The sequence below is a fragment of the Budorcas taxicolor genome, chromosome 22 (genome assembly GCF_023091745.1).
Source record: "Budorcas taxicolor isolate Tak-1 chromosome 22, Takin1.1, whole genome shotgun sequence".
In the NCBI taxonomy this organism is placed as follows: Eukaryota; Metazoa; Chordata; class Mammalia; order Artiodactyla; family Bovidae; genus Budorcas; species Budorcas taxicolor.
The window spans coordinates 61,721,770-61,745,002 of NC_068931.1; the positions used below are offsets into that span (position 1 = coordinate 61,721,770).

Here is a 23,233-nt window from a genome sequence, read left to right on the forward strand (position 1 = left end):
GTGTCTTTCGATCTGCTTGACCTGGTAGCAGTTAACTGGAGAAGAGAGAGGAATCTAAATTAGATGACTTGCAGTGATATGCTCGGCTTCCTCTGAGAACTTCAGGCCAGTTTTTCCCGCCGTACTACTATTTGCCCCTGGCCATGCTGGGTCTCCGCTGCTGCTGGGGCTCTCCCCTGGTCTGAGGGGGCGGAGGCTGCTCTTGGCTATGGTGCACGGCTTCTCAGTGCTGTGGGTCCCCCATTGCAGAGCTTGGGTCTGGGGCACGCCAGCTCAGCAGCTGCAGCTCCAGAGCACCTTCAGACTGATTGCATTAAAGTTCTCATGGCCTGAATCAGCAGCTTAAATTTATGAGTTACTCTCCATGTTTTTCTTTGAATGTTGTGTCTTTTGACGTGCAGCTCAATAACTGTAGACAGATGTGAAGTATGTTGGACCATATTTGCCAATAAATGGACTGTGATTTTGTATCTTGTGATCAAGACAGGACTTGGTTCTGTGATGGAAACTGGCAGATATTCTAATCTGGATCTTAACTGGCCTAGTCCTCCCATCTTACCGAAGTTGAGAATTTTCTTGATGGAAACCCCCAAAAGAGTTTCAGATAATCCGTGTTCTTCAGCAGATGGACGGGAGTGGAGTGATATCCCCGTGGGTCACCGGGCTGGATGGGTGAGGTGCCACCGTCCTGCTGCTGCTCCTGAGAGCTTGCTGGAGGCTGGTTCCTGGGCCATTTTGCATTTGCGCTCTTACATCGTGGCCAGAGAACTGCTGCTGATGAGAAAAGTCTAATTAACAAAGGGCCTTTCATAGGAGAGTTACAGATTGCTGTGATAAGTGGAGATTAGGGTCTGCTTTTTCCCCCTGGTTGGAGCAAAACAAGGTATTTTCAGGGGATGGGAAGGAGGAGAGAGTGTATGTACAAATGACGTACGTGGTGATTATTAAAATATCCCCAGAATATCAGTCACATTACAGACCAGAAGTTTTCGTGACTCAGACAGAATGGGTGTAAATATCAAAGGGACTAAAAGGGAACAGAAGATTTGGGAAGGCGCGCTCAATTGGCCATGACGACTGGCCCCTCTTGGCAGATGGGATTTCTGGCGTTTTGGAGAACTAGATTGCCTGTGTTATTTTTCCTAAGGGAAGGGAGCCATCTTGTGAAGTTTTGATGTTTTGGTAGCCGTCGTGAAATAAAATAGTGTTTCCCCTAGATTACCTACTAACCATGCATTTTTTCTGGCCATTTTCTCATTTCTGCTGACTCAACTTGACCAGTCATCAGAATTCTTAATTCTGTATAGATTTTTGAAGCCTTGTGTGCTGTGCTCCGCCATTCAGCACGTCCAACTCTTTGCAGCCCCGTGGACCCCTGTAGCCCGCCAGGTTCCTCTGTCCAAGGGGATTCTCCAAGCAAGAATACTAGAGGGGATTGCCGTGCCCTCCTCCACTGAAACCTTTACCCTGACCTAATTAATAGGAATATCTGGGAGGTAAAGTTGAGGATCACAGACCTTCCAGAATGAGAACATCACTTTTGTGTGTTTTTGCTAGAAGTGCATTACATTATTCTAATGATGATAAAACATCAAACAAATCTAAATTGAGAGACATTCCACAAAATGTACTTTTTTAAAGTGTCAAGGTCATTTGAAACAAATTGCACTGATTAGAAGAGACGTATGAGGCACGATAAGGAAATGGAGTGTGCAGTCCTCAGCTGGCTTCTGGACGAGAGAGAGGACACGTGGGGGATGGCTGGCTGAACCCGGGGAAGGTCTGCAGATTAGCTTACAGTGTCCCCTCAGTGTTAGTTCTTAGAAAATTACGCTTAATTTTTAAAGTTAATCCTTTTTGAGTTCTTGTCCAGCAAGTCTTCTGTCTGTATGACCTTTGTTCCCTCGCTCCATAGGCTTATGATCTTTATTGACCAAGCCAGGCACGTTTTCAGACCTTGCCAAATAATAATGTGTGCGTTCTGTTAGGCTGTACGTATGTACTTTCTCTTCCCATGCAGTCTCGCTATTAAGTGGTATTGCTGTACAATGAATAATAGGCATCCTTTTTTCAAACTGGTAAGTGGGGATGTAGTAATTTAGTGGGTTTCTACCAGCACTTAAAAAATGGGATAGAAGATATCAGTGTAAGACAGAGTAAGGTTAAATACTGTTGCAAGAAACTTTTGCTTATATGTGTGTATTTTGCATCTTCACTAGGTGGTCATGTAAAATGCATGTTGTACTCCTAGTTGCCACTAATGAAAAGTTTCGAAGTCCCTGCTTTAAGAGCTACCAGTCTTTTGAAGACAGATGAAGTTGTTAAAAGCATTACATTGTGTAGACACATCAGAAGTAATTTAGAGCATTTTGTTTGACACCTCTTAAGGATTTTGAGGGCCAGAAATCAGGGGGTTGTATAAAAGTTAAAGGATTTCACTGCGCTTAGGGGTCTTAAGCTTTTGCATTTTTAATAGAGCACAAGTCACAGTACCTATCTGCATAAAAAATAATTCAAATGCAGAATAGCTGGTCTGCCTGCAAATACATGGATCTGTGGCGGCACCGATCCTGTGCTTCGCGTCAAGGACAGAATTTGGCTGTAAAACTTAAGGGTGTGCTGGGAATTACTGGAAAAAAAAAAAGAAAAGAAAACCAGAAGCAAAACAGAAAACCCTGAAGGAGCCAGAACAGACGGACAGAATGTGCCAGGGAAGAACAGAGGGATTGCTCAAGAACCAGGAAGCGGATTTGTCCACCTGCCGCCATGGGCAGCTCTCCAGATGCTTCAGGGCAGGAATCCTGTGTGAGTGCCCTTCTCTGCAGCGTCGCGCTCTCTGCTGAGGAAAGGTTTGCGTGCTCTGCTGCGTGTTCCGCTATTTTAGGGATGGAGATGGAAGTGTGTGTGGTCTTCACACTGCCCAGCAGGTGCTCTGCTTGGCCTCCAGGGTTTTGGGGGAAGATGATCTGAAAATGTCCTCAGGAAAATGCTTTATTATTTCTGTTTCAGTTACATCTTGGAGAATTGTATTAAGTAATCACGGGCTTTCTCGGGGCTTCCCTCGTGGCTCAGATGGCAAAGATCTCTGGGTCAGAAGGATCCCCTGGAGAAGGGAATGAGTACCCACTCCACTCTTCTTGTCTGGCAAATCCCATGGACAGAGGAGCCTGGCGGGCTACAGTCCGTGGGGTCGCAGAGTCATACACGACTGAGCGACTGAACACTACCCCTTTCACATAGTGGGGTCTTTAAGATCAGTGAGATCCGGGTTTATTTCTGACTCTGCCACTAATTTCCCAAGTGGCGTTAGTGTCAAAGAACCTGCCGGCCAGTGCAGGAGACGAAAGACACACCGGTCTTTCGGAGCTTTCCTGGTGGCTGAAAATAGCAAAGATCCTGGGTTGAGAAGATCCCCTGGAGAAGGGAATGGCAACCCACTCTAGTATTCTTGCCTGGAGAACCCCATAGACAGAGGAGCCTGGCGGGCTACTGTCCATGGGGTCGAAAAGAGTTGGACATGGCTGAACCCACGTGTGCACACACACAGCCACTAATTACTATTTAACAGCAGCCAAGTAATTTGACTTTTCTCAGCTTCAGTTTGCCTTCTGTGAAGTGGAGCCAGGGGCATGGTGGGGGGATCAGATGAAACAGGAAATAAGAAAGAGCTGTGGTCTCTACAGAGCACTTTACCGAAAGACAGCAATGACATGCGACTGCTTTCCTCTGGTCTTTATGAGAGGGTTGGGTTGTGAAGAGGGTTCCATGGATCAAAGTCTTCATGGCGTATTAAACAAGTCTTTTATGCAGTTACTGCAAAAATCTACAAGGGAGAAGCTTGAGGACGTTCTCCCACACCATATGGAGTTGATACCTAACTCGGTGCTTAAGGAATTTAACTCTGGAAGGTTTTGAAAGCAGAGGAGGGTAGGGTTTTATACCCTAATGTTTATTGAGTAAAACTGTTATCCGGACTGGAGACATTTTACAGAATTAAAGCAGTTGCTCACTCTGATGGATATAACACGTAGACGATTAAACCAACTTGATCTGCCTTCTGCTGAAATGTGTGGCTGTGTGACAGGCGTGTTTATTTCTTGAAGGGCAGGCATTGAATTTAATTTCCCTGAGACGATTATAATCAGAAATGCTTTTAGGCCAGTTGTTTACTCTGTGGCCATTGACTAACAAGATGATTCAGTCAGGCTTGATTCAGTTCAAACTCAGTCTTTCGAAACCAGCCATGTAGTTTCAACTTAGTTTTATTTCCTGGAGGGGTAGAATGTGGGATCCCCCCACTCAGTTTTCCATGAAGAGTGTATAAGCTTCAATACAGGCAGATTTCAACACGATGAATAGACAAGTCTTTCTGGAAATCACTTCTGTGTTGTAAGGAGTTTTTAAATTCCTTTAGTAGTTTTCTAGGTGAGCATTCACTAGTCAATCTTTTCTCCTTTTTCAAAACAAATTTCCTTCTTTTTTTCCTGGCCTAAAAATAATGCAAATATTCATGGGTTAATTTCTTTTCCTTTCATGGGTTTATAACTACATATTTCCTAGAGAACTGTGTCTTAATGAGATTGTCAGAATTTCTCAGTTGGCCCTATTCCAAAATGTTTTAGGGCAATGCATTTTAATGTTTTACAGTTCTACACTGGAGAAATCCTAACAGGGTATTTAAGTCAGGTGATAAAATGAAAGTCGTAAAAGTGCTTTAAAGAACTATGGCTCTGGAATGGGTTTCCTTCCTAGTTCAAAACCATTTCAGAAACTGCGTGAATGACCTTTATTTTCTTCTCTGTAGCACACACAACTGTAATTTCCCATGACTATTTATGGTCTGTACAGCCCTTTTCTAACTTCCTTTTTTTCTTTTTTTAAATGTCAACGGAATACGTGTTTCTTTAATGGAAACTGTTCTATTTGGGGGAAGCTGCTTTTCCTTAGCTATGTCGTGGAGTTGTGTGTGTGCGTGTGCGCGCGCACATGCGTGTGTGTGTGTAAGTAAGTGTGGGGGCTGCAAGATCTGAGAGTATTGAATTAGTGGATTGAAAGCTTGGAACGACAGTCTTGGTGGTGACTCCTGAATACAGAGCCTTCTTTTTATCCTTGATTAAAAATATCTGTACCTGTTATTCCAGAGTCTTTCTTTTTAAGGAAGATTTTATTCTTTTTTTAACTAAGGTATGGTAAAATAGTCCCGAATTGAATGCAGAATGTGTCAAACCTGGGGTTCTGAAATGAGAGAAAGTTGATTCATTGACAGAGTGGTTCGTTCCAGGTAGGGGTTGGGGAACAAGGCAGCCTTGGCCTTGGTGACCGTGGCAGGTGGGTCCTGTGGGCTGGACAGTCTCTTTGCTCGGTCACTGCAACCCCACAATGGAGCGCCCGTGCTGGAGATCACCGGGACGCAGCAGGGTTGTCTGTCTGCCCAGGTCCTGCTCCGCCCTTTGCTTCTCTTTTCAGTGACTAGGAACCTGATCCCAGCAAGGATTCTGTTTCAGTTCTCCAGCTTTGCATTTTGCCTTTATCTGTGTTTCACAGTAATTAAGGAAGTATTACAGTTTTTGACAGTTTTAGTTATTGGAGAAGGAAATGGCAACCCACTCCAGTGTTCTTGCCTGAAGAATCCCAGGGATGGGGGAATCTGGTGGGCTTCCGTCTATGGGGTCGCACAGAGTTGGACACGACTGAAGCGACTTAGCAGTAGCAGTAGTTACCTCAAGTATAAAAACATTCTTCATAGCTGTTCACACAATCATTTGGGTTACTGATAGCATGTATTAATACGTATGTTTCCATGTAAATTTTATTAAAGTATAATATAAACACAGAAATGGGACCATAAGTATGAAGGTGTCAGTTGCTCACTCGTGTTCAATCCTTTGCAACCCCATGGGCTGTAGCCCGCCAGACTCTCTGTCCGTAGAGTTCTCCAGGCAAGAGTACTAGAGTGAGTGGCCCATTTCCTTCCACTGCAAGTGTAGTACTTGATGAATTTTCTCAAAGTGAGCATACTCATGTGACCAGCACGCAGATTAAGAACCGGAACGGTATCATACTAGAAAAATTAGAAGCTATCTTCCAGACACTGCCTCCCTTCCCTGATTTTTAATATTGTATATTAGTTTTGCCTGATTTTGAACTCTGTAATTATGGAATCATGTAGTGTATCCTGTTACCTAGATTCTCTTATTAGTATCATATTTTTTAGATTTATCCTATTGATACATGTAGTTCTTAATTTTCACTACTATATAGTATTCCATTTTTTTACTACAGAACAAATTATCTCTTGCAGTTATGAATATAAGGCAGTAAAATATGGTTTATACAGCATACTGAAAAGGACTTAGTCACTGTGTGATTTAGTTATACTGTGATCTAACATCTAATTGTTTTACTGCTGTGAAAACTCTCTTATCTTAAAATAGGCAGTTGTGTTTCTCTTCCTTAAGACAGAACGTCAGCTCTACCCCATCTCCTTTCTACTCCCCACCAGCTAAAAAGATGACTTCCTTTTTCTTTCGTTCTTCCATAAAAATCTATTTCTAGGGAATTCCCTGGCAGCCCAGTGGTTGGGACTCTGTGGTCCCACTGCAAGAGGCAAGGGCTCCATCAGGGAGCTCAGATCCTGCGAGCCACACAGTGTGGGCAGGAAAAACAACCAAAGGTGATCTCTGTCTCTTTGTAGCTGACACATTCAGGTAATTACTGTGTTCAGCATAGATTGTGGAGGCATGTATCTATATGCCTGCCAAAGCTAAAGCCTGCCTTTAAATTCGCGTTTCTAAGCCCAGTTTCCAGTAGAGCAGGTGTCCCTCAGGAAGCTCCTGGGTGTGCTGAGGATTCGGGAGCGGAGCTCTGGCTTCTCAGCATGGTTGTGTTGTCTTTTGTCTTCGTAGCCTGAGATTCCTGAATGCATCTGCAAACAAACTGGAAACCCTCCCTCCAGCCACACTTTCAGAGGAGACCACCAGCATCTTACAGGAGCTGTATTTGACGAACAACAACCTCACAGATAAATGTGTGCCCTTGTTAACCGGACACCCCCATCTGAAGATTCTTCACATGGCCTATAACCGACTGCAGAGTTTCCCTGCAAGGTAAAAGAAGTTTAGAGTGACGTCCTTCATTGCATTTCTGAAAATGGGTTCATAGATGGAAAGGCAAAAACTAAAATGTTTAGTATCCAAATAGTGTAAAGCTTATTCCTCTTTTCTGTAAGCCATTATCAATGTTCTGCTAAAGAGGAATGTGTTTAGTTTTCTAATATGAATGTATCCAAGGACCCCCTTGCTAGACTGCTCTTATGATTTTGAAACAAAGTATGTTATTTACAAGGTATGTTTTTCTTTTGCTTCCTATTAACCAGTCAAATTAATTAAAAAAAAAAATAGCATAGTACGGCGAGTGAGAATTAGAACGTTAACTAGGAACCTGAAGGTTCTTAATTAGCTAACAGCTTTGTATTTGTGTTTATGGTATAAGAAGCAGTGGTGGCTTATTTGATCATAGAAACTGTGACACTGGAAATAATTTATGGCTCTCAGAAAATTCCACTGTTAAGTCTATTTTAATTTGAATTTGTAATCTGGGAAACAGTAGCACTGTATCTTGCCTTGAATGAATCTGCACACTGAGCCTGCCGTGGAGGACTTACTCTGCTTCTGTGTCATTGGCATTTATCCATTTAACAAGTCAGGTCCTAGAACTCACACCCGCACATCAAAGAAGCAAACGCTAACCCCTGTGGTATTGTGCTGTTAACTAACTGCAGCTTAGCACTGGGCCAGAGCTGCCTGCTGGCACAGCCTCCCTCTGTGGCCATCAGGGTCAGCAGTCTGTGGAAGCCCCTGCTGAAACGGGGAGGCCCAGATGCGCGTCGCCGTCTAGTGCTGCTCTGTTGCGTAGTGTACACTTATTTTCTCCTGCTCATCTGATGTTGATGTTTAAGTTTTTCTTTCTTTTTTCTTTTTAATTGTTATGTATTTTTCTTTTGCTATGGAATGAGCTGCTGTTTTTAGAAGAAAACCTGGTAGTCCCATAAGAATTACACCCTTGGAAGGGCTCCCCACCCTCTGTAAGGTGGTTAGTGACCAAGCACAGCAGTCCCCTCAGGCTCTGAGGGTTCCCCCGAGCGACCCAGGCCACTGGTGGCTGCCCTAAATACAGAGACTTGGGTTTTTTTCCACCTTCATTCTATGTCGAGGCATGGAAATTTCTTTACCATTTTCTTCCTTGGGCCTGGTTTCCATATTCTGAATCTTTCATGCCTGTTGCTTATTGATTTCTTCCCATTTCTTTTCAAAATATGTGACATATTCAAACAACAATCTCTCACAAATTCAGGCTGTCAGAGACGGATTGCTTCACAGTTGGTACATACAGGGGTGTTTGTAGCGTACCCTAACACTATGTTGAATGTTTATGATATTAAAAGATCTGATTTCATAAGGTGAAAACTTAGTTCTTGTATCTTTGCTATATATCTTCAAGTAATCAAGTAAAGTAACTTTATGTTTGAGAGATAACAGAAGGGCAGTAAAGGGTTTCTTGCTAAATTGTTTGGATAGTTTATTGTGACAAGTGAAACTGCAGCAGGCAGGTAAGATACCAGTAACTGTGGTGCCTGTTAAGACTCTGGCATCACCCGCAGTGGAAAAGGGGTCAGAGGAGTGGTAGATGCGTGTGGGGCTGGGGGTGGGGGCGGGGGAACTTTCCCCCTCTAGATTTACAGAAAATATAGGAAACCCCTAACTCTGGAATTTTTTCTTTATTTGCTTACTGTAATTATTGATTAATATAACAAATGTTAATTCTAGACTATAAGGTTAATTCTAGACTGTACAGTCCATGGAATTCTCCAGGCCGAATACTGGAGTGGGTAGCCTTTCCCTTCTCCAGGGCATCTTCCCAACCCAGGGATCGAACCCAGGTCTCCTGCATTACAGGTGGATTCTTTACCAGCTGAGCCATCAGGGAAATTATATTCGGGTGTGTTATTAAGATAAAGTCAGAAAGGTGCCTTCTTTGTAGATTTTAGCAGAAGTTGAAAGAAATTTCTTTGGGTACAGATTGAATTTGGCTCAGCCAGAAGATCTCTTAGTGGCTCAGACAGTAAAGAATCCACCTGCAATGCAGGAGACCTGGGTTTGATCCCTGGGTAGGGAGGGTCCCCTGGGGAAGGGAATGACTACCCACTCCAGTATTCTTGCCTGGAGAATTCCACGGACAGAGGAGCCTGGTGGGCTACAGTCCGTGCGGTCTCGAAGAGTCGGACACGACTGAGTGACTGACACACTCACGCAGACAGTCTTGAGGTGACCAGGTGGCCCATCAGCATTCTCCTCATCACCGCCACTTCCTTATCACATGTGATGCTGGAGGAATTTGCGGAGTGGGTTTCAGGAGAAAGCATATCTTCATATAAGCCTTCCCTCTTCTCCTCTGTATCCCCTTGAGGTCTCAGTGCCAGTACAAAGAAACCCTACTCTTAAACTAAGCTCTTTAAAGCACATATACTGGATTAATGCAGACTTTTGACCCATTCAAGTAGGATTTTCACTGAAGTTCAGACTAAGCCACATAGCAAAGTGATTGTTGCCAGGATAACTTAATTCGCACACGGAGTTTTAATAGGAAACGGACATCCATTTTTCTTCTTATGGCCAATTTAAAGAGTTGAAGCTAAGACTTTTTGTTTTGTAGTAAGAAAAGCGTGTATGTTAGTTTCTCAGTCGTGCCCAGCTCTTTGCGACCCCGTGGACTGTAGCCCACCAGGCTCCTCTGTCCTTGGAATTCTCCAGGCCAGAGTGCTGGAGTGGGTTGCCATTTCCTACTCCAGGGGATCTTCCTGACCCAGTGATTGAACTCGGGTTTCTTGCGTCTCCTGCATTGCGAGCAGAGTCTTCACTGTCTGAGCCACCAGGGAAGCCCCTGCAGTAAGAAAGGAGGCGTTAAGATCCTTTGATCCTCAAAACCAGCAGCGAAAAGGTGATTGAGCAAATCACTCGTTACAATGATTCCGAGTGAGTCTTTAAAGAATCTTCAGACTAAATTACCCTTTGGTTCTCATTATCTATTATCTATTTTTAAATTTCTTTCTAGTTGTTTTGTGACTTGCCCACCTTGGATTTTCTCTTTTTTTTAGTAAAATGGCAAAACTGGAGGAACTTGAAGAGATTGACCTCAGTGGGAATAAATTGAAGGCCGTCCCGACGACCATCATGAGCTGCAGACGCATGCACACAGTGACTGCTCACTCCAACTGCATCGAAGTCTTCCCCGAGGTTATGCAGCTCCCGGAGATCAAGGTACGTGGCCAAGCCCATGACCCCAGGCGTCAGGCTGCAGACGTGCTTCCTGTGAGTCACTGGCTCCGGATACTGGCTCCCCCCGGGTCTCCTTGGGGTGAAGACGCCTCTGTTGTTCTTGCTCCATCCTCCTCGCTGCTGGGCCACACTGCTTGGCTGAACGAGGGGGGAAACCAGAAAACAAGAAGCCCTGGGCTGGGAGTGGGGAAGGTGGCTCAGAGGCCAAGAGTCTGCCTGTAGAGACACGGGAGGCCGGGAAGACGCCCTGCAGGAGGGAACAGCACCCGCTGCAGTGCTCTTGCCTGGGGCCCCATGGACACAGGAGCCTGGTGGGCTACTGTCCGTGGGGTCACTAGGGATGGAACACTACTTGCGACTGGACATCAGCCGTGTAGCCGCCTCACTCGTTCCCATCTGTCTAACAGCACCTGTCGCACCTTTTTCCAGGGTGTCTGTGAGACTCAAAGACTGAGCCAGGCGTGATAGGAGTTTGAAAGAGCCAGCAGCACCCCGCACCCCACGCCCCGATTAAACAGCAGCATCCCCGTGGCACTGCGGCGTACTAGTAATTGCCTGTGCACATGTAGTCTCACTGCTGTTTCAAGACCAGATGTGCGCTTTAGTTGAATGACGCTGGCAGAACAAGTGGTATCTCCCATTCGGTAGGCAAGGAAGCTGAGGTGCCGCAAAAGAAGGTGGCCTGTGTCCGTGAAGACGGCAGCTGGTGGCAGAGGCTCTCTGCACCTCGTGACTGTGAGCAGTCTCCCGGGAGGAACCTGGCTCACTAGCAGGAACGCCATCTTACAGTTTTTTTGGGGGGGGGCACAATCCCAGGGACGGGGGAGCCTGGGGGGCCGCCGTCTATGGGGTCGCACAGAGCCGGACACGCCTGAGGCAGCTCCGCAGCAGCAGCAGAGTAGGAAGCTCTTTCATTCGTGTCCCAGCATCTCTGATTGTTAGTTTTATGCTTAACAAAGAGAGAAAACTGATTATAGATGCAGGATATGTTCTGACCTCCTAAAAAAGGAACAAATGTCGTCCTGTTTGAAGTCACTTTGAATAGCATGAATGATTTTTCATCACAGGACTACATGACGTGGTTGAGGTGTGTACGAGCCATGTGATAAGTGTGTGTGTGTTTGCTTTAGATTATGAAGTATTTTACTTTGAGCACTGTAATCTCATATATGACTGTGGCATTTTAGAATACTTAACTGAAAACTCACAGAATTTTTTTTTTTTTTTGCCATGCCGTCTGGCTCGCGTGATCTTAGTTCCCCGACCAGGGATGGAACCCGGCCTCCTGCAGTGGAGGCACAGCCGTAACCCCTGCACCACCAGGGAAGTCCCAGAAGTATTCTGTTTCCACTTTTTAGCACCTCTTACAGTGGGTTAAGAGGTGGGCTTCCGACCAGGGATGGAACCCGGCCTCCTGCAGTGGAGGCACAGCCGTAACCCCTGCACCACCAGGGAAGTCCCAGAAGTATTCTGTTTCCACTTTTTAGCACCTCTTACAGTGGGGTAAGAGGTGGGCTTCTGAAAGGGAGAGATCCAGAGCTGGATTCCAGCTCAAAGCCACTTGCCTGTTCTGCTTCCGCATCTGTACAACGAGGGAAGGGGCGGCGCAGAGTCGCAGTGTTGCCGTGCGGATGCAGTGGGACAGAGCACGCAGAGCATCTGAGAGAGAAGCAAGAACTCTGGCGAGAGCACGCGGTGTGCACCGCTGTTAGCGACGAGGCCTCCACGGGGTCGGCTCTGATACTGGGTATACGGAGCAGCTGTCTCGGCTGATGAGCAGCAGAATCCAGGAAGGCTGTCACTTAAGCACAGGCTTCTCTGACCCCAGCACGGGAGCTGTGCTGACAGCTGAGCCTGCCGGGGGCTGCTTGCTGGCCAATCCTGGGAGGGGGTGTGGTGTGTCTCGGGGGCTCATTAAACAGGGCCCTGTGCACCCCAGCCTCACAGTTAACCTCCCGTGCACTACGCTTATTTTCTGCACCTGCCTTTTAATGTTATTGGACTCCTAGCTGTAGATTCTTTTGTTTTTAAGCATCTGGTTTAAAATGCAGATGGACATTTACAGGTTTCAGGTTTTGACTAGGTTTTGCATGATGTGAATGTTGTTGTGCAAAAGCAGACTTTCTCTTCGGCCCTTGCCCCTTGCCTGGGCTCCCGGCTTCAAGTCGGCGCGTTGTGTCTCGTTTCACCCCTTCCCTGCGTCTGCCCTCTGTGCCCTGCTAGATGCCCCTGCGTTGGGGGGTGTGTGTGGCTGGAGCTGCACCAGTGGCTTGCGGGGTCTCAGTTCCTCCCCTAGGGTTTAAACCCAGTGCTCTGGCAGTGAAAACCCGGCGTCCTAGCCGCTGGACCACCAGGGAAGTCCTACGGCCACTTTTAAGACTTTACTTTTGGTTTTATTTTTTAATAGGCTTTTTTTAATCCCCGATATTATATCTTGGCATTTTTCTTATGTGAAAAATGCCCAGTCTTTCTGATCCAGCAGTCCCATGACCAAGAGATGTTTTGATGTTGGGGTTTTATTTCGGGGGGTTGTCGGTGATGAGCAGTATCAAGTATCCTTTACATACAAAAGTGTGAACTTTGCAGCCCTGGACAGACAGTGTTATTGAAAAAGTGATAGTTACATTGTTTGAGAACTCTGGATTTATATTTTAGTGTTATTTCATATGAGAAACAACTCATTCATATTTCATATGAGACTATTTTAAGTAGCTATGTAAGTATTTACACACATTTAAACCATCCAAAAGGAAATTCCTGGTAAAATAGTGGTTGTAAACAAATGACAAAACACCTGAGTCGTCACTGCCAACTGAGCCCTGAAGCATGCTTTTAATATAAAAGAAATCATTTTTTATAAGTGGAAATACACCGCTGCTGCTGCTGCTGAGTCGCATCAGTCGTGTCTGACTCTATGTGACCCCGTGGACGGCAGCCCACCAGGCTCCCCCGTCCCCGGGATTCTCAGGCAAGAACACTGGAGTGGGTTGCCATTGCCTTCTCTAGCCTATGTTAAACTTTTGTTGTGATTCAGATGGTCAGAATCCATCTGCCTGCAATGCAGGAGACCCAGGTTTGATCCCTAGGTTTGGAGGGAAGATTCCCCGGGACAAGCAGTGGCACCCCACCCCAGTATTCTTGCCTGAAGAGTCCCATGAACAGAGGAGCCTGGCCGGCTGCAGTCCGTGGGTTGGCCAAGAGGTGGACGTGACTGAGTGACTGACAGTAGAAATCCTAGATTATATTCTAATGCTTCTTGGAAATAAAGTACAGTAATTGTGAGGTGTCTCATAAAATGTGTTAGAATTATTGCAATCATAAACATTAGCAGATAACATAAGTTAAAGAAGAACAAGGTCCCGTTATATTAGCTAGTTCTCTGTGAGCAGTCTCATCTTTTAAGACGTTAAAGGAGAGGGCTTGTTCACAGCTTTGTTACCAAAGCTTTAAAACCAATTATCATTTGAAAGGATAAACAAGTTTTCTTACTAAAATATATATACTAAAATGTAAATTTTGAAACTTGTAAAATTAGGCCATTATTCGCATACCCCTAGAACAGAGACCACATGTCTCCCCTGATCTTGGGTAAAATGTAGGTGTAGGCTTGCCTCATCTTGGTGCATTCGGCGACATCTTGCAGAGTGATCATCAGGCAACAAATTCTCTATGTGGGCCAGAAGGTCCTATAAGTTAGTAGGAAAAAAGTTGACTTTTTAGAGTTTTCTGGTGCACTCAAGCGCTCCCAGTTGTAGAAGCTTTGTTCCCTAGGATTACCGTCTTCACCATTGTTCGGCACTTTCTTCCAAACCCACCACCAGTCCTGTGTTCTGGAGCCGGTCGTGTTCTGTTCTGATTCTAAAATAGACACACCTCCTTCTGGGCACAGATCCACCGTCAGTCAGCTAGAGAGGAAAGCCTGGCCCTCGAGTCACCACGTCAGGCAGGCTCGGCTTGGCTGGTCCCGGCCGACGTCCTTGTCTAGGCCCCCGGTGCTGGCGGCCCAGGGAGCCCTTCTCACCCAGGGGCCCCTCACCTCACTCCATGGCCACCACGTCGATAGTATAGGAGCTTTGCACCAAAACCCAAGCTTCTCGTTGAATTATTTCCAATTAGTGATGTATTCCTGCCATTTTTGAAGTGTGGTTTAAGCAGGTGAAATTAACGTGTGACACAGCAGATGAAATTTAAACACCATATACCAGCAACTATTGTTAAATTCTCCGTTTTCCTGTAGAGTCCTGATTCTGGCCACTAGGTGAACAGCATATTTTAAAATGTTTTAAGTTCTCCCCAGAAGGTTATTTTCATGTTTGTGCTGTGAAGTAATAACCCATTTGGATACGCTGAGTGACGTCATCTCTAGGACTGTGGTTTTCACTGGGAAATGGAGTACGAAGCATGTTTAATACACCGCAGTCTTGAGGACAGTGGATCCAGGAAGTTGGATTTCCCTTGGAATCGAGCCATGTTTGTTGTTTCTAAAGTGGGAAGAGAGCGAGAGAACCAGCTCAGTCGTGAAACACAAAGCACATGGGGAAGCGGCAGGCCACAGCGGATGAAAGAAGAGGCATAAAGTCTTCAGAGAGGAGGGCAAGGGAAGTAAAGACATGCCAGGGACCAGGTCGCTGGCAATTTGGGTTGGTGCCATCTGTGGGGTCGCACAGAGTTGGACACGACTGAAGCGACTTGGCAGCAGCAGCAGCTGACCTTCTAGACTCAACAGGTCACACAGGAACCGAAATATCCAGAAGCCAGGAAGCAGGAACAGTTGTCTTTTTGGCCCTGGAGTCTGGGTATTCGTCATTTAGGATTCTTCCAAGATTTGGGGAGTCTGGCACCCATCCCTGTTTGGAACAGAAGCTTGTGTCTCCCAGGACAGGGCCGCAGAAGCTGCTTTTCTCTCTGCCTCCCTGGACTCAGCCCACAGGAGACCTGGGCCTGGTTTCCTCTCAGAGGAAAGCGGGAAGTGGGCACCCTCTCTCTCCCTCAGAGTCGGGGTAAAGCATTGACTCACACAGGTTGGCTTGTTTTTTTAACTCAAGTTTGAAAAATTATTTCAGCAGGTCTTTTAAGCACAAAGCCACGCCCTTTCCAGCCAAATACTGCTTCCGTCTTATGAAGCGGGCTGTGTGTACATGCAGGTAGACAGCTGGCCCTCTGAGAGTCCCGTGTGTAAAACGCGTCCCTTCAGAGGCACCCCGGGGAGAGGAGCACTTGTGGCCGTGCGTCCTCAGAGGGTTTGGCGGGCAGTGGACACTGCCAGGTCTCGACAGTCTCCTCAGAGAGCGTGGCGGGCAGTGGACACTGCCATGGGCTCGACAGTCTCCACAGAGGGAAGTGGGCACTGCCAGGGTCTTGACAGTCTCCTCAGAGAGCTTGGCGGGCAGTGGGCACTGCCATGGGCTCGACAGTCTCCTCAGAGAGCTTGGCTGGTAGTAGGCCCTGCCAGGGTCTCGACAGTCTCCTCAGAGAGCGTGGCGGGCAGTGGACACTGCCAGGGTCTCGACAGTCTCCACAGAGGGAAGTGGACACTGCCAGGTCTCGACAGTCTCCTCAGAGAGCGTGGCGGGGAGTGGGCACTGCCATGGGCTCGACAGTCTCCTCAGAGGGAAGTGGGCACTGCCAGGTCTTGACAGTCTCCTCAGAGAGCTTGGCGGGAAGTGGGCACTGCCAGGTCTTGACAGTCTCCTCAGAGAGCTTGGCGGGAAGTGGGCACTGCCAGGTCTCGACAGTCTCCTCAGAGGGCTTGACAGGGAGTGGGCACTGCCAGGGTCTCGACAGTCTCCTGTCCACGGGGAGAAGAGGTGAGATCACACGCCTGGAAGTCTGGAATAGGACCTGCAGTCATCTGTAAACTTCTGTGACGTCTCCTTTCTGATCTAAAATTACATGCTAATTTTGTGTTCTACTGTTACCATTTCTTTTAGTTTCAAGATAAAAGTGAAGGCTCCATCGTCTTCTTAGTAACACTGATGCCCCCAGGTGTCCTGGTCCTCTGTGATATACCACTGAGTCTCCCCAAGGGCACATATAACCAGTGTCAAGAAGAAATGATGGAAAGGAATTGCTTAGCTTATATATGGGATGCATTTCATTAAAGTTGGGTTTTAGAAATAGTTTTGGTGTTTAAGGGAATTTACTATTTGCAGGAATGGAATAGTAGTTGGTGGATTGAGGATTTTTTTGAAAAAAGTTTTACCGTGATGGTCATTTTTGTCAAGATGTTGCCAATAAGGTTTCCTAAATCTAAAATTCAGTTGAGAAAAATCAGAGATACTGTGTATAAACTTAAAGGATCTTTACAAATTAATGGAGAAGGGAATGGCAACCCAGTCCAGTATTCCTGCCTGGAGAATCCTATGGACAGAGGAGCCTCGTGGGCCGCAGTCCATGGGATTGCAAAGAGTCAGACACAACTGAGCAATTAACACTTTTACAAATTGAAGTTCTTCTTTTGCTTATTCAGTCAGCAAGCATTTGTGAAAGACTATTAAAAGAACAGGAAATAGTGCTTGTAAGCAAAGCACTCACTATCTGTGCTAACACCAGAGGTTGGGACCAGATAGCAACATCCTGTAATTTTTAGGAATACACCTCCTTCAGCGTGCACAACTATATTGGGGGTGCTTCTCTGCTCAGTCTGCCCTTAATGGAGTGAGTTGCCTTCTCGTGCAGAAGCAGTCACATTAAAACCACACCAGTTCCTTCGCAGTGCCGCCTACTCTAGACTGAATTGGACCTAAGCATGCACATTGCAGTTCCCACCCTAGCAGATCCATTAAGACCCATTAAGCTACTCAGGCAGCAAGTGATTGTCTGCGCCGCGGTGGGCAGTCGTCTGTTTGTTTCTCCTTGTGGTGAAAGCGTCGGTGAGCTTCTGCTTTGTGCAGCGTGCTAAACACGCACCCGACATGGGAGGAGACGCAGCGAGGATAGCGTGAAGAGTTCCCTTCACAGAGGACGGTGTGCCAGGGCACAGACAGGTGAGAACAGGTTGGCGTGAGCGTTCGCTCTGACGGCTGGACAGTGCGTGAGAGGAGGCAGGTGCTGAAAGGCAGGCTGAAGGCCACAGCTGACCAGCTGAGGACCTCGGGCACAGGTTGAAGGGTGGCAGGGCGGAGGAAAGACTGAGGCTGGAGTGGAATGAGGTAGAACAAGCCACGGCAGAAAGCCGCCCTGGCAGCACCGTGGGCAGCGGCTCAGGGGGAAGGGAGGCTGAAAGCAAAGCTGGGCAGCGGCCATCGTCCTCAGGGCAGACGTGAGGTCAGAACAGGATGGTGGAAGTAGACGGCGAGGGACTGGCCGCAGGGAGCTCAGGACTGGTGGCCGGGTGGGCCTGGGTGGGGCTGGTGCGCGAGCCCGGCTGTTAGGATCTGCACCGCCGTCCTCAAGGCCAACTTTATAAGTGATACCCCGCTGAACTCGTTTATAATCGTAATTTAAAGAAGGAGCGATTTTATGTCTATGGAATCGTAAAAGTTTACATCTTTAGAGGTAACATTAAAAAACGTTGCTAACCAATTTCATAAAATTCAGTGATGTTCCACGATGTCTTTAATCTTTCCCCTTAATACATACTCTGACCTCCGAATTTGTGTGTCAACTGTTTAGCCTTCTACATTGCCCACACCTGTCAGTCCTTAAGCTCATGTTTCATCACCACCAGGAGCTTGTATTGACACTGTGGAATGTGTTCTTTTCTCTGTACTGATGTATACAGACCATGCTACCAGAATAGCCCACTATGAAGCAGTATTATCAGAGTTTCATCCAGGTCCAGGTGACATGCAGCCATCATGTGTAATTGGGGAAACAGCCAACAGGAGGAGATGGCCACGTCCCTGCTACTAACATTTAGATCAAGTGAGCTCTTGAGAGTGGAGATCTAGTGTAAGTGAGATGTAATGAAGTTGTACCTACATCTATGATTTTCATATTAATAATAAGGCTAAAGAAAGATACAGAATTCTAACACTGTGTTCAGATGTCAAAGGGTGGTGGTGCAGTAGTCACTAAGTCGTGTCCGACTCTGAAACCCCAGGGGCTGTAGCCCGCCAGGCTCCTCTGTGCATAGGATTCTCCAGGCGAGAATACTGGAGTGGGTTGCCATGCCCTCCTCCAGGGGATTGTCCCAACCCAAAGAGTGAACCCAGGTCTCCTGCACTGCAGGCAGACTCTTTACCGTCTGAGCCCAGGGAAGCCCTGGTCTGTTGTAAATGTTTAGGGCTGAGCCGCAGTGAGACACAGTTCCTGCGTTGCGCTCTCATAGTGCAGTGAATCGTCAGAGCGATTCTCCTGCAACAGAGCCTTAGAGCCACGTGAGCCACTTCTGCAGGCCGTGTTTTCTCGTTTCCACTTTTCCTTCAGTGTGTAGACCTGAGCTGTAACGAGCTAAGTGAAGTCACATTACCAGAAAACCTGCCTCCGAAGCTGCAAGAGCTGGACCTGACTGGAAACCCCCGGCTCGCCCTTGATCACAGAACCCTGGAGCTGCTGAAGTAAGTCCTTGTGAGGCGCTGCCCCGCCCTGTTCCCTGAGGCGGATGCTTGCTGCTCGGTGCAGACAGGAAATGGGATGGGAGGCGTCTGACTTACGTGGTCTGTCTGCTCAGACTTGGAGTGAAGGGATTTGTGAGTCTGTAGTTGACCAAGATGGACGGACAGCCAGAAAGTTTTTTCAGATAATTGGATACTCATATGTCCTCCCAGAAGGTTTTTGAGAAAGTGTCCAGACAAAAAGGAGATGAGAAGGATGAAAGCAAAGTAGAAAGGGAGATTTAAAGACACAGGAGACCTACAGCCCTCTCCACTGTTCTACCAGGACACAGAGCCTTGGCCCAGGCCCCTCAGGGTGTCCAGACCTTAGTGTTTTCATCTTTAAAGGAGAGTGGTCTACACACTGTTTAAAGGACTTTTCAGAACTAAGAATATACGGATTATCAAGACATATTTCATCCTTATACAGATAACTTTTAGTGTTTACAAATATCAAATGTCGTTTTGTGTTAAAAATGTATAAAAATTTGTTAATAAATGGAAGCAGCTCTTTGGAGAAAAATAAAAGTCAAATTTCTATTGCACACCAAAATAAACTCCAGCTAAATTAAAGAGTTAAATCTATAACATGAAATAATTTTTAAAAGTAAGAAGAAATCATATAAATATATTCACAAACCAGAAAAGAACTTTTAAGGCCAAAAAAGAGAGTGGGGGAATCACAAGAGAAGTCAGTATGTATAGATTGGTTTTGATATTTATGTTATATATAGTTATGTATGAGTCAGTAATGCTAAGTACTCATTCAAGCAGAAAATAAGCAAAGGACATTAACGTTTAATAAAGTACAGATAGTTACATGAAAAGATCAACGTGCAGCTTTATTGTGTATCAAGGAAATAGTAAATAAAATATTTTAATGATAACATTTTTCCCCTCAAATTGGTGCTCATGGAGGATTGTCCATTTATATAACTTTTTAAAAAAGCCATTGGCTATCTGTGTCAGACTTTAAAAAGTATTCGTATACCTAAATCAAGGTTTTCTGTGGTAAAAATTTTATTCTAAAAGATAATCAGAAATTTGTTCATTTTAGGCATAGGGATAGTCATCAAGATGCTTCTGATTACACTTAGGATGAATATAAAATCAAACAGGGAGATTTTCATGATATAATTAGAAAAAAATGCAGAACCATATAGATGATGGAATGACCCCACTATTATACAGGCCTAGGACAGGGCCCGTTAAGTTCTCTACCGCAGAGTGCACGTTACTAGAGTGCCCAGAGCGCCCTCTGTGAAGCCCTCTGGCTCCGGACTTAAAACAGTTAGTGACAGACAGTGGCATCATGGCACTCACTCTTCAGGTAGAAGCACCACCCTCTGTTCAGTGTCTAGACGGTTGTGGCCCCTTCATCACTTGGTAGAGGTCCCACACCTGACATGTAACTTAGACCCTCTGTCGAGGGCTGGCCGGTCTGTTCTCCACAAGGCAGCGTCGGTCCGTGTAGTGACTGCTCCGCGGGGTTAAGCTCCAGCTCCCAGACCCCCTCAGCCTCCCCTCAGGATGCACACGAGTCTGCGCCCCACTCACTTCAGAAGCCGCTGGTCATGCTGTTCAGGAGGATGAATGCTGCCTCACCAGAAGGGACTGGGGTCGGGGGAACAGGGTTATTCTTTTCTTTAATAATCAGGCTAGGAAATGGAATTGTTTAAAGGCTCTCTGTTCTGTTTGTTTGTTTGTTTTAAGTATAAATGTCTTTAGAAAGGAACCTTCCATTTTTCTCTAGAGTTCAGAAACGTAAGTAGAAACTGCAGTGAGAGGCTGTGCGATACGCCTTAGGAAAGCCAGCGCATTGCTTACCGTGGTACATGGATCAAATCTGGTACCAGGTCACAAGGAGAGCAAACAAGAGCAGGTCTTTTTTAAATACCCCTTTTATTGATGTGTTTGAAAAGAGGATATATCCCACTGATGTAAAATGAGGTGTTTTATTTCTGAACTTTCCATTGGCACCATCTGTGATATTTATGTTTCTCAGCTTTTTAGGATAAAGGAAAAAGTGAATGCTTTCTGGTAATTAAGAGTAGAAACTTCTGTTTAATGAAATAGTTTAAAATTTCAAAGAAATTGCCACTAAATATTTCTAGAATCAAAGTTAATATTATTAAGATATTGATTTTCTTCTGAGTTGACTGCTTCAGGAAAGGTATTCAGTGCTTATTATATTTTGGAGTGAATGAATGCCAACAGATAATTTAAATTCCTGGTCTCAGGACAGAAGTGTTTAGGTGTTGAGGTTATATGCCCTTTCTCTTAACTAACGGGGGAAAAAACTAGTGGCAGTTTACAGATGGGGATTTATCTCACCGTGTGGTAGGCAGCCTTTTAAGAACCTGCTACATATCTATATGACTTCGTGTTCCTGGGCATTGAATCCTTTCTCGTAGGCTGGTTTTTAATGAATTGTGTTTAAGGGTTTACTCTTTTAATACTTCTGTTTGGGGTCCTGTTGGACCAATTACAGCATACCACAGCCAAGGTGAGGTGAGAACTTGTCTCCCCGTTTATATATATGTAGCTAACATGAAATTTACTGAATTATCCTCTTTTATTTTATGATATTGGTCTCAGCGCAGTTGGCTGTGCACGTGAGGAAAGAATTGGAAGCATCAGGGAGCGGCAAGTCCCCAGTAATGTTTTGTAAATATTTAAAGGGGGTGATGTGAGCAAGTATTGGATTTGAGGATGAATGCTGCAGAACTCTCTCACATCGCCCAAGCACAGTATGGTTGTAGCTCAGGTTTTGTTCTTTTCACATCTGGGCTTCATGTTGTGAGAACACACCTATCTTCAGTAGTTCGTGTTCTCATGCCAAGGCTGAGAGCCTTTCATCCTGGTGGAGTGCAGCCGCCCCGGGCGGTGAGTGTGGAGGCTCAGTGCCCGCCACGGATGCTGAGAAACTGGTCTCTGTGCTCTGTGTGTGCCCCTTGGGTTTCATTGCGATGAGTAGCTAGTTCTCGCTGCTGATAAACGTTTCAAACCCATCAAACACAGTGAGAAGTGGTAAGTACAGAGTGCTTAGGTGCGTCTCGTTTCTCAGGTAAAGGTAGCAATGAGCACCTGTTCTGTTTTAATGATTCCCGGTCCCTCCGTTTCTCTGATCAGTAATATCCGCTGTTTCAAGATTGATCAGCCTTCGGCAGGAGATGCTTCTGGAGCTCCAGCCGTGTGGAGCCACGGCTACACCGAAGCTTCAGGGGTGAAAAACAAGTAAGTTGAAACTTTGGAATGAGAACTGCTGCCCGCCCGCCTCCCCGCTGTAGCAGGGCAGAGAGAAGCCCATCGCTGGCACACACTTCCCCATGCCACCTGTATTCCAGCATGCTTCCCCAGAGGGAGGCCACCACGTGACTTAGGCGGGAACATTAGCTCAGCCCCGCTTGGCACACAACCACCCTCTTTGTGAGAGAGGCTGCTAGGAGACAGTGTAACTGACACATGATGTCTCTGTAGACTCCTGTGTTTGGAGAATGCATGAGTATTGAAGCGCATCCCCGCTCTTTTGAAAAGCGCCTTTATCCTTCTCTGAAGCCTGTTTCTCGAGCAAAACAGGGACAGCATTGAAGCAGCAGAAGCAGCCTTGAGTGTCCGTATCCGCGGCCCCTAAAGGTGCTGGCAGCGCTTCTGTGGGGCTGCCTTTTACAGTCTCAGTCAGCTCGCCAGGAGTGTAATGTCCACTCTCTGTAGTGTCAGCTGTTTGTCTTGCCACCAGGTCCTGTCCATCTAAGTTCCTTTCTCTTCCCTCTTTTCACCAACCTTCCCTGTCTCACATGCAGATGTTGGTTTCTTGAGAATCGTAATCCTGCTCTGCAGGCTTGCTTTTTATAAAGGGGTGCTGATCATCAGTGCAGGTGAAGAATCCGCCTGCAATGCAGGAGACATAGGTTGACCCCTGGGTGGGGAAGATCCCCTGGAGGAGGGCATGGCAGCCCCCTCCAGCATTCTTGCCTGGGGAGTCCCATGGACAGAGGAGCCTGGCGGGCTACAGTCCACGGGGTCGCAGAGAGTCAGATGCGACTGAGACACTGCTCAGCAGTGGCAGAGAGGCCAAGGAGCCTGTAAATTAGAATAGCTGTCATTTGGTTAGCTAAGGCACAGGAACACCCAGCATTCAGAGCGAGCAGGCCGGAGGGGGACAGAAAGTGCAGGACGACCTCAGGAGAGCTAGCGGCCTTCAGCCCTCGGTGCTCATTGGAGCCAGGCAGGTGCGGAGCATTGAAGAACATTCTCCAACCGAGGACCATTAGACCAGAGTGCGTTAGAGCCTCCCCAGGGGACTCCAAGGGGCCTCCGGGGCTGAGCACTGCTGGCGCGCTTTCCTTCCTGGGAAGGAAA

The 23,233-nt window shown here is 46.5% G+C and overlaps 1 protein-coding gene across 1 annotated transcript in view; it reads left to right on the plus strand.

Moving 5' to 3' along the window:
* Positions 1-23,233, plus strand: part of PHLPP1 (PH domain and leucine rich repeat protein phosphatase 1) — a 280,055-nt gene that overhangs the window by 240,726 nt on the left and 16,096 nt on the right. The window contains exons 11-14 of the mRNA XM_052660391.1: positions 6,906-7,106; positions 10,154-10,316; positions 18,705-18,835; positions 22,004-22,108. Of these exons, the coding sequence (XP_052516351.1) occupies positions 6,906-7,106; positions 10,154-10,316; positions 18,705-18,835; positions 22,004-22,108 (600 nt within the window). The remainder of the gene's footprint in view (positions 1-6,905; positions 7,107-10,153; positions 10,317-18,704; positions 18,836-22,003; positions 22,109-23,233) is intronic.